Source organism: Euleptes europaea, chromosome 6, assembly GCF_029931775.1.
Source record: "Euleptes europaea isolate rEulEur1 chromosome 6, rEulEur1.hap1, whole genome shotgun sequence".
Classification (NCBI taxonomy): domain Eukaryota; kingdom Metazoa; phylum Chordata; class Lepidosauria; order Squamata; family Sphaerodactylidae; genus Euleptes; species Euleptes europaea.
Window position 1 is genome coordinate 105,161,184 of NC_079317.1, and position 11,831 is coordinate 105,173,014.

An 11,831-nucleotide genomic window follows, 5' to 3' on the forward strand; every position below is an offset into this window, starting at 1 on the left:
TGAAGTTGTGCCATTAATGAACACCCTTTGGGTTCGGTTGGTCAACCATTTACCTATCCACCTAACAGTAGCAGTGTCCAGCCCACATTTTACTAGCTTTGTTTCAAGAAGATCATGGAGTACTTTATCAAAGGCTTTACTGAAAACAAGGTAAACTACATCTACAGCATTCCCTTCATCTACCATACTTGTCACTCTATCAAAAAAAGATATGAGATTAATTTGGCATGACCTGTTTTTGAGAAACCCATGTTGACTGTCAGTGATCACGGCATTTCTTTCTAAGTGCTTATAGACCGTCTGTTTAATTATCTGCTCTAGTGTTTTACCTGGTATTGATGTCAGGCTGACTGGGCAATAATTGTTTGGGATTTCTTTCCCCCCCTTTTTAAAGATAGGGATCACATTTGCCCTCCTCCAGTCTGCTGGAACTTCTCCTGTTCTCCATGAATTCTCAAAGATTATTGCCAGTGGTTCTGAAATCACTTCAGCCAGTTCTTTTAACACCCTTGGATGCAGTTCATCCGGCCCCGGAGACTTGAATTCATTAAGAGTAGCCAGTTATTCCCGTACTATCTCAGTGTCTATACTATGCTGTAATTCCCCTATTGCATCCTCTGCTCCATTATTCCCAGGTTGAGCACTATTCCCCTTTTGGGAGAAGACTGAGACAAAAAAGGAGTTAAGTACTTCTGCCTTTTCTGCCTCCCCTGTTAATGACTCACTGTCCTCTCCACGCAATGACCTGATCGTTACCTTGACCTTCCTTTTGTTATGGACATAACCAAAAACCCTTTTTTGTTGTTTTTAACTTCCCTGGCTAGCCGGAGCTCATTCTGTGCTTTAGCCTTCCTGACTTTCTTCCTACATGTGCCGGCTACTTGTTTGAATTCCTCTTTGTTGATTTCTCCCTTTTTCCATTTCTTGTATATGCCCTTCTTAAATCCTGTCTCAACCCAAAGTTCTTTAGTCATCCACCCTGGTCTCTTCAAACCTCTACCTTTTTTTCTCCTCATGAGAACTGATTGAAATTGCGCCTTCAATATTTCCCTTTTAAGAATATCCCATTCTTCATGTACTCCCTTCTCATTCAGTATTCTCACCCACATCAGGTGCTTTGGAATACAGGCAGGATAATGCTGCTGCAGTCATCTTGTTTGTGGACTTCTGTCAGGTCTGTATCTCAGTTAGTTTCGTTTTCCCACCAATTTGCCTTCAAGGTCTGTTTTGCATTTTTGGACTCTTTGAAGCCGACAGCAGTCCGTGAGAACCACGGCGCCTTTGTGCTGTTTGTAATCTGTAATCTCTTGAAGCTGTACTGTGCTGTTGAATGCTTTTTTCAATGCTTTTATATTATCAAGTGCAAGCCAGTTTGCCCCATTGCTGTCTTAGGTTCTCTGTGCTCTGCTAACCTTTGTGACCAGTAAAACCAGCTTCTTTGGACAACTTCGTCTCCTGTTTTGGTTTGTGGTTCTCGTTAGGCCAAGTGCTCACAACTTCCTAGAGGCACCTGGTTGGCCACTGTGTGAACAGACTGCTGGACTTGATGGACCTTGGTTTGATCCAGCAGGGCCTTTCTTATGTTCTTAGCTTCTTATCCCCCATCCCTGCTCTTTCTGCTTTTCCTGTTGCACCTGTGCAAAAATACAGACGCATTGGCAGTTTCTGTCAGGCATGGCCTGACAATGGCATTGTCAGGCATGGCCTGAGTTTGGAATGCTGTGGTTAAGCCCAGGTGCCATGGCCAAGGCCGAGTGCTATCCTGTTTTCAAGATGTTTAGACTATCACTTCCAGCAAAAAAACAGAATTGACCTTCCAGCCACCTGACACAATGCACTAGGAAAGGTAAAGACTATAGAGATTTGGGGAATTCCTAGATCATCACAGGGTGGCTGCGACATCATTTCTGGGTTTTCACAAGAAGTGACCTCAAGATCACATGTAATGTTGCCTTCCACATTTTTCTACTATCGCCTGGAGGAAAGCAGTGGGAGGGTGGCTGTGTGAGTGGGAGAATTCCCACTCACCCCCAGGTAAGTAGCAAGCCTATGACAGAGGGATTGCTTACCAGACACTTCCTTGCAGACACTTGGCAGATTCCCCTTTGAGGTGAATTAAAACAGGTTTATTTTTAATCCGTTTTAAAAATGAAAGATCTGGGAATGGTACAACTGATGCTTGGAATTAGCAGGTCATGTGGCCTTTCTCCTTTAAGTAGGGAATTCCTGCTTTTTATACTGGGGAAAATACCCATCTGGAAGTAGCCTGACAGGTGAGTCCCAGCACATGCCAGCTTTCTGCATCTCCCTCAGGAAAGAACATAGTATTCTCTTTTAATTCCGAGCGACTTCATTTCCAGGTAATTGGGGTGTTGCCTCAATCAGGGTTGGCATAATATTCCCTAGGACTGTTTTTATGTGGCTAGCAATCTGGTTGAAACTAATTTCTCCCAGTTTGAGGCATTAATACTCCCTGTGAATACACAAGATGTTGCATGAGATCATAGCTAATCCAGTTTTAACTATATATTCAAACGCTGATTATAAAACAGTAGATTTCAATTCTGCACATAAAAAAAATAAAATCCAAAGAAATATACCTAGTTTGTGTATTTGAATATTTGCCCGTTTGTATATGCTTTTTTTTGGGGGGGGGTTGCTTTTTAAAAATAAGGATGCCGTACCGAAAATTCTACCATGTTTAACAAAATTCAAAGTACTTGCCAAAACAACTTCATCTCTGTTGTTGTCTGTTGTTAAGATCCACCTATCATAAAACGATTAAACTGAGGCTATCATATTTTGGTCACATTATGAGAAGACAAGAGTCACTGGAAAAGACAGTCATGCTAAGAAAAGTTGAGGGCAGCAGGAAAAGAGGAAGACTCAACAAGAGATGGATGGACTCAATAAAGGAAGCCACAGCCCTCAGTTTGCAAGATCTGAGCAAGGCTGTCAAAGACAGGACATTTTGGACGACGTTGATTCGTAGGGTCACCATGAGTCGGAAGCGACTTGTCAGCACTTAACACATACACACATCATAAATAACAGTATCAACTAACTGTGTTACTGACATGACCCTAACTGTGCATTCCTGATGGGGGGTGGGGTGGGGGGTCGAGGCGGCATAAGTGCTCAGTTATCCTGGGATAACCAGAACCCTCACCATCCTTGTTTCCCCTCCTCTGGACACATTCCAGCTTGTCTACATCCTTCTTTTTTCTTTTCTTTTTTGTTAATTTTATTGGGGGGGAAACCAATGACAATAACAACTTAAAAAAAGCAGAATTACTGACAGTCTTTGTGTCTACATCCTTTAAAAATTGTGGTGCCCAAAACTGAACACAATACTCTAGGTGAGGTCTAATCAGAGCAGAACAAAGCGATACCATCACTTCGCGTGATCTGGACACTATACATCTGTTGATGAAGCCCAGGATCCCATTTGCCTTTTTAGCTACTGCATCACACTGCTGACTCATTTTCAGTATTTGGTCTACTAAGATCCCAAGATCCTTTTCGCACACCTTTTCGCTAAGACAAGTCTCCCCCATCCTATAATTATGCATTTGATTTTTCTCTGCTGAAATGCATTTTATTGGTTTTAGCCCAATTCTCCAGCCTGTCAAGATCATCCTGAATCCTGGCTCTGTCTTCTACTGTATTTGCTCCCCCTCCCAATTTAGTATCATCTGCAAATTTAATAAGCATCCTCTCAGTCAATGAAAATAATTTGCTCAATTCATTTGCTGTCCATCCAGCACTTGCAGTCCAACCAGTCAGCACAAAAAACGGAATTATCTGGAAATTTGTAGTTTTATGTTAAACTGAAACGGAAGCTCCATGCCACCATAACCTCCAGACTGGACTAGTGTAAAATACTCCACGTGGGGCTGCCTATGAAGACATCTTGGAAGCTTCAATTGGTACAAAACACAGTGGCAAGATTCCTGTATACCAAGAGATGCTGTTCTATATGGGGTCAGGCGCTTGGAATATATCTCTCCAGTTCTACAGCAGTTTCATTGGTTATCTGTTTTCTTCAAGGCCCAATTCAAAGTGCTGGTATTACCTTTAAAACCCTCCATGACCAAGGGTCCCTCAACCATATAGAACAGCATCTCTTGGTATACTCCCACATGCTAGTTGCGGCCCCAGCTCTACGGGGGGAAGGGGGGGCGCCCCGCCATGGCCCCCCAAGGGAGAACCCATGCCCCAGTGAATGCCCGCATAAACCCATCCAAGAATGACAAGCACACCGTAGCTGGAGTAGAAAAGGCCACAACTTTATTGATTACAGCGTTAGGCATTGGCAAGCATGAGGGGAGGGATCCAGGGATCAGCTGGCCCGTCCACCAGCTGACGACACCCTGCGCCCAACCCACCCAGGGCATTTAGAAAGGATGGATCTAATCACTAAGAGCCAGCATGGGTTTCTCAAGAATAAGTCATGTCAGACTAATCTTATCTCCTTTTTTGAGAAAGTTACTACCTTGCTGGATCAGGGGAATGCTGTAGACATAGTTTATCTAGATTTCAGTAAGGCTTTTGATAAGGTTCCACATAGTATTCTAGTTGACAAATTGGGAAAATGTGGGTTAGAGCCTATTATGGTTAGATGGATCTGCAACTGGTTGACAGATCATACCCAAAGAGTGCTAGTTAATGGTTCCTCGTCCACTTGGAGAGAAGTGTAGTGGAGTTCCTCAGGGATCTGTGCTGGGCCCTGTATTGTTCAACATCTTTATGAATAATTTGGATGAAGGAATAGAGGGGATGCTTAATAAATTTGCAGATGATACTAAATTGGGAGGGGTAGCAAATACGGTTGAAGACAGAGCCAAGATGCAGGATGATCTTGACAGGCTGGAGAAATGGGCTAGAACTAATAAAATGCACTTCAACAAAGACAAATGTAAAGTTCTGCATTTAGGTAGGAAAAAACAAATGCATAACTTTAGGATGGGGGAGACTTGTTTGAGCAGTAGTGTGTGTGAAAAGGATCTTGGGGTCTTAGTAGACCAAACACTGGACATGAGTCAGCAGTGTGATGCTGTAACTAAAAAGGCAAATGCAGTCTTGGGCTGCATCAACAGAAGTATAGTGTCCAGAGAAGGGCAACAAAGATGGTGAGGGGTCTGGAGACCAAGTCCTATGAGGAAAGGTTGAAGGAGCTGTGTATGTTTAGCCTGAAGAGGAGAAGACTGAGAGGGGATATGATAACCATCTTCAAGTACTTGAAGGGCTGTCATATAGAGGAGGGTGCAGAGTTGTTTTCTGTTGCTCAAGAAGGTCGGACCAGAACCAACGGGTTGAAATTAAATCAAAAGAGTTTCCGTCTAGACATTAGGAAGAATTTTCTAACAGTTAGAGCAGTTCCTCAGTGGAACAGGCTTCCTCGGGAGCTGGTAAGCTCTCCTTCCCTGGAGGTTTTTAAGAAGAGGTTAGATGGCCATCTGTCAGCAATGCTGATTCTGTGACCTTAGGCAGATGATGAGAGGGAGGGCATCTTGGCCATCTTCTGGTCACTAGGGGTGTGGAGGGGGGAGGTAGTTGTGAATTTCCTGCATTGTGCAGGGGGTTGGACTTGATGGCCCTGGTGGTACCTTCCAACTCTATGATTCTATGATTCTAGGGGTGGGGAGACAGCCACGGGGGTGGTCAGGAGCTGGCAGCCGCCATTGGTCTTCCCGGCCACTCCACGTGGAGCCCCCCCTGCCCCCCGAAGGACCAGCCAGGGACCCAGAGCCGCCCAGGCCTTTGCCCAATGCCCCCGGACCAGCCGCGGTTGCCAGTAAGCCGGGACCCGGCATCCCGCCGCCCCCCGCCCCCCATGGGTCTGCAAACCCAGGGGGCCTAACGCACTCAATATATACTACGTTTAAAAAAACATGTTATCCAGGTTAGATCGCACCTCAGTCCTCCCATTTTGGCTTGGAAATGCTTTGGAAGCGCCAGACATCTGTTTTTCCCCCAAAACGCCTGTACCATGATGTATTTCTTTATGTCGTTTCAAAACCGGCAATCCAGGGGGTGCGTTCAGTTACATACGCTATTCAGTTCTCCTCCCCTCTTTTTGCAACACCCAATGAAAAGCCTTTCTCCTCCCATCCCACCTTCCCCCTCCCCTCCCATTTGCATCCACCAATCATTATTGTTACTTAATCCCCCCCATAAGTGCTTGTGGTCTTACAAAGGAACACACGAACATTGGAACATTAGACCAACCATTTTTATTTGAGCAGGGTCCCAATCAAACATTTCCCTCATATGGAATGTCCTTGAAGTGGATTTTGTAAATGGTTCGTGGACTTGAGGGGGAACGCAGAGGAGGGCGAGGGCTGGAAAAGTAGCAAAATTGCTGCGAACGGCAGATGGGGGAACGGGAAGCAGGAGGAGGAGGAAGGGAGAGAGACTGAGGGATAGAGAGAGCACCTGTGCGCGCACGCAGACACACACACACAAGTCAGGGCTCTCCTGCCAGCACAAAGTTTCTCCCTGCCTGTTCCTCTCTTTCTCCCGCTGCAGGGGTTGAGTGTGCCTCCATGCTCTCAAAAAATTTTTTTAATGTGCTCATCCCAGCAAAAAAATGCAAGATCGTTGGACCAATGCCTGAAAAGCCTCTGTGATTAGCACTGTGCAAGGAACGGCTCATTTTGGGTTTTATTATTGGAGGGGGAATGCCTGCATAGGTTGTGATTAGGGTTTCCCTGCTGTGAAAATGAGGCAATTCTTAATGGCGTACAGCGCTCCTTCGGATCAATGATATTGCGCATGCATGAAACAAAGAAAGGGGAGGGGAGGCGGGGAAGCATCAGCGACGTAGTCATGATGCAGTGCTCCCCCACGCTCCTCCTCTCAACTTTTCGGACTATTACTTTGGAGGTGCAATATGACAATAAACCGTCTTGGGAGCAGTCTTAACAGGCATGGTGCGATTGGAAATGAAGAATACACATCCAAAACACACACACCGAGCACGATGATACTATGCTGTAAATTGTTGGTGCGTTAGGCCCCCCGGATCCCTTTCAGGAGGATCCGTCGCTTACACTCTTCAGACAACCTCGTCTTTGTGATGTTCTCTCTTAGAACTGTCCATATAGCAACAACTAGGTCATACGCTTTCTCTGAAGTAGGTTCAGTCATCTGGAATGGACTAGCAGAGGGGATTCAGAGCGCGCCTTCTCTCGTTACATTTTGGGAAGGCACACATGACAGTTATATTTCAGAGGCATTTGGAGGAGTGTGAACTTTCTCAGCAGATTTAACTGTGTTTTTTAACCTGTGCATTATTTTTCTGTTAATGGACTTTCATGATTTGTGCCCTGCAACTTGTAGCTGCACCATCAGCATCCTTGAGCCCAAAGAAATAAAGTGGGATATTGTGAGCACTTGTCCCCGTGGCAATCCCATAAACAATATCCACAGATGAGTAGTCCAAAAGAGAGTTGATTTATTAGAAAACCTACAGGTATACAGAGCTAACAGGTAAATTGGCACGAAGGAGAACTAAAGGCACGGCCTAAGGCCTATATGGAGAAGCATTGGTCATATCAGATAGTGGTGGCAGCCATGGCAACCACCCTCCCCTACGAGAGCAGTTCCCACAGAGGAAAGGAATTTGGCAGTTACCAGGCTTGGCCTTGGGATGCACCTGGTGGAACCAAAACACACACAGTCTGGCTGTCTCAGCAGAGAGCAGGCCTGACATCCTGCTCCCCTTAAGGCCCCCCTCCCACAGTCCCGCGCATGGGTACTGGTTTGTGAGGGTAAGCAGCATGGAATTGATGGACTAAACGGGGTGCAGAAACATCACGTGCGCGCACCCATTCATATTGCGCAGAACTGAAGTGTTTCCAACGAACCAAATACTGGAGGGAACCATGATGGAGACGCGAGTCCAGGATCTTTGCAATTTCAAAATGTTCTCCCCCCCCCCACCATCACCGGCGGTTCTGGAAGAGGTTCAGGCTGCCATTCCGGGGTGGGAATATGCGGTTTCAGCAAACTGATATGGAACACAGGGTGGATTCGTCTTAAAGACTTTGGGAGTGAGAGCTCCTCAGTTACTGGGTTGATGACTCGAGAAATGGGAAAGGGTCCTATGTACTTGGCACTGAGTTTGTTACACGGGCGGTTGGAACGCAGATTCTTGGTGGACAAGTAAACCACATCCCCCACTTTGTAATCCTTCCCTGGTGAGTGATGCTTGTCAGCTTGAGCCTTGTATTTATGTTTGGCCCGTTCCATGTTTTTAATCAGCCAGGGCCAGGTTGTTTGAATAGTATGTACCCAGTTGGCTACACCTTCACCCCCCTCCTCCCCTGAGACATCGTTGTGGCCAATGGGGCTGAAGTCCTGACCATACACAGCCCAGAAGGGGCTATACCCAGTGGATTGATGGACAGCATTATTGTATGCAAATTCAGCAAAGGGTAACAATTCAACCCAATCATCTTGATGGTAGTTAACATAACAACGCAAGTAGCATTCTAACACAGCATTTACCCGTTCCATCTGGCTGTCGGTTTGGGGATGGAAAGCACTAGAGAGACCTTGTTCCACCCCCACCAATTTTAGGAAAGCTTTCCAGAATTTAGCTACATAGCTACTTCCGCGGTCGCTGACCACCTTGCGTGGAAAACTATGGAGGCGGAAGACATGTGACACAAAGAGGCGGGCCAGTTTTGCGGCGGACAGGATACCTGCGCAAGGGACAAGATGCACCTGTTTAGAGAACAGGTCTGTGATTACCCAAAGTACAGTTTTTCCTTCACTGAGGGGAGATCGGTCATAAAATCCATTGCAATTACTTCCCAAGGTCTAGTGGAGGGTCTCTAATGGTTGCAACAACCTGGGGGGTTTATGTTGAGACCTTTTGACAGTAGCACATACCGGGCAACTGCGGATGAACGAGTCCACGTCAGTTCGCATGCCCGCCCACCAAAACTGTCTACGTAACAAATGTAACATTTTTAGAAATCCAAAGTGTCCTGCGGTCTTGGCTCCATCGACTAGCTGTAGCACTTCCTTCCGTAGTCCTTTCGGAACATACAGCTTAGAGTCTTTGTACCAAAAACCCCCACGTTCAGTTAGAGCGGTGGGGAGGGTTTGCGCAGAGTTCGGCTTGGCAACCGGAACGAAGTGAGTTCAAAAAAGAGTCCGTTAGACACCCCCCTATCCAGCATTGTGGGCACTGTGCTGGCATGAGGGGACGCTTGTCAGGCCTGTGTCTCAGTTTCGCTTTTCCACCAACTTGCCCAAGGATTGTTTTGCATTCTTGAACTCTTTGAAGTAGACAGTACTCTGTGAGAACGGAGGCATCTCTAGACTGTTTTGAAATAGTAATTTCTTGAGCCTGTCCTGGGCTGCTGAATGCTGAATGCTTTTTTCTATGCTTTTATATAGTCAAGTGTAACCCAGTACCCTCCATTGCTGTCTTAGGTCCTGTATGCTCTGTTTACCTATGCTGCCAGTAAACCATCTTCCTTGGACCAGTGTGTCTCCTGTCGTGGTTATTGGTTCTGACTAGGGCAAGGGCTCACATTAAGACAGCAATCTTCACTTCTTCTTTTGCCTGTCAGGCTGGAGCCCAGGAGGGTTCGCCTGCCGCTCAGATGGGAGCAGGAGCAGTGCTCTCCAAGTGATCTCTCCTTGGCTGGAGCCCCGTGTGGTTTGCCCCTGGCCCAGTGGGCCTGATCCCCGGGTAGCGGGTTCCTGTTAGGAGCCCTGGAAGGCTTCCATCCATGGTCCCTTCCGTTGAGAACGCCGACTGATGACCCAGACCTCGTACGGGACGTTATAGCTGAACTATTTCGGACTAACACGGAAGTTAGTCGCTTAAATGGGCTTGTTCAGACTCAATGGCGTTCTCTAGTCACAACGGTCCCCTGGATGTATGACGCTGCCAACGCCTGCCAAGACCTCCAGGTCCTCGACCGGTTGGTGGATGATGCTCAAGTGGCGGCTGAGGATTTACAACTACTGACTGGATTGTTGGACGAACTTATTGCTCGTGAAACACAGTCAGCTTTGGACGCGCTCCCAATCCGTCCTGCTGACATGGCGACCCCGATCACACCATCCCCCGAGCTCTGCCAAGCTGAAGCTAAAGCGGTAGCCGAGTGAGTGACTGCCCTCTTCCATGGACACACTGCGGCTACTATTTCTGTGGCTGACCTTACGAAACATCTTGCCCCCAATTTCGGTGCGGATGCAGCGGCCTTAGCATACAGATCCAACCCATGCTGGACCTGCTGGATAAGCGTGCTGAACTCCTCTTCACCTTGGAGCAAGAAGCTCTCCCACTCGTTACTGCGGCGTTGGCCGCCCGACTGGCCACCAACCTGGATTTGGCTGAGCGCAAGAAAGCGGAGGAGCAAGCGCGAGCGGCGGCTGAAGCCGCAGCAAAGGCTCGGGTGGAGCAGGAAGAGAGGGATCGCTTGACCTGAGAACGGGCGCGGAGTGGCACGCGTCCCCGACAGCCCAAGGACTATGAATTACCTTCATTCTTCCCATCTTTCGTCCCGTCTCGTAGCGTTCAACGAACCCGCAGATTGGTGGGGACTTTGCCCGAGAGATCGGATATTTCCGACGAGGAGGACTTATATACAGGAGAATCCTCTTGGGCCACTGGTTTGCAATCCAGCCAGTCCCGCCGAACTAGCGGTGCTGGCAACGAGATGTTTTTACTATGTAACCAAAATATGGATCTCATCGAACAGGTCGCACGCCCCAACGCTGATGTCCCCGAGGGGGGTCGGATGGCTGAATTCTCAGGGCAACTGAGTGCAGGCGGAGTTGGCAAAGGAGGCAAGGGAGTGGCGCGGTCGGGCCGACTGGCGTGGTCGGGCTTGGAGTTCCCCCCCATTCGAAGGCTGTGGCGGGAGCCAGGCTTGCGATCGAGTTTGGACTGCTAGAGTGGGCAGCAAACCTCTTTGAGCAGGAGTGAACAGGGATTCTGTGGGGCGTTCAACCTTGGTTGGGTATTGGGGAAGTCTGGATAGAGCATCAGCCAGGACATTCTACTTCCCGGGTACATGTTTCAATACGAAATGGAACTGAGCAAAGAAGTCCGCCCAGCGTACCTGTTTTGCAGACAGTTTATGGGCCCCCGTGAGCGCCTCCAGGTTCTTGTGATTGCTCCACACCTCAAAAGGGACTTTAGAACCTTCCAAAAACTGTCTCCACACCGTGAGGGCATGGTGGATGGCGGCCTCTTCTTTTTCCCAGATCAGCCAGTTGAGCTTAGACTGCGCAAACTTCTTAGAGAAGTAAGCGCACGGATGCAGAAGACCGTCCCTCCTTCGCTGTAGAAGCGCACCCCCCATTGCCATGTCCGAGGCATCCACCTGGACTATAAACATCTGTTCAGGATCAGGGTGTTTTAATACTGGTTCGGAGGTAAACAGTCGCTTGAGAGTATCAAAAGTGAGTTGGCACTGGGGGGTCCAATTGATTTTAGCCAAAGGCAACGCGGCGGCACTTCCTTTTCCCTTAGTCTTAAGGAGATCAGTGATGGGGAGTGAGCGAAGTTGGGGATGAACCCTCTGTAGAAGTTAGCGAACCCAAGAAATTGCTGAACCTGCTTGCGGGTTGAGGGTGGTTCCCAACTGGTTACAGACTGCACCTTTTCAGGGTCCATAGTGAGACCGTGGTGTGAAATTATATAGCCCAAGAAGGTCAATTGTTTTTGGTGAAATTCGCACTTGGACACCTAAGCATAGAGCTGATTGTCTCTGAGACAATCGCCTTCCCGAATTCTGATTCTGTAATAGGCTTCCACTAAGTCTAATTTAGTAAAGATACGCCCCTCCTTTAATTGT

General features: G+C 47.6%; 1 protein-coding gene across 1 annotated transcript in view; it reads right to left on the minus strand.

The window, feature by feature from the left end:
* The window catches only part of LOC130479636 (aldehyde dehydrogenase family 3 member B1-like), a 53,072-nt gene extending 43,002 nt beyond the window's left edge, over positions 1 to 10,070 (minus strand). The window contains exons 1-2 of the mRNA XM_056852030.1: positions 9,992 to 10,070; positions 8,643 to 8,711 (exon numbers count right to left, since the gene is read on the minus strand). Coding sequence (XP_056708008.1) covers positions 8,643 to 8,711; positions 9,992 to 10,070 — 148 coding nt within the window. The remainder of the gene's footprint in view (positions 1 to 8,642; positions 8,712 to 9,991) is intronic.
* Positions 10,071 to 11,831: the final 1,761 nt, after the last annotated feature.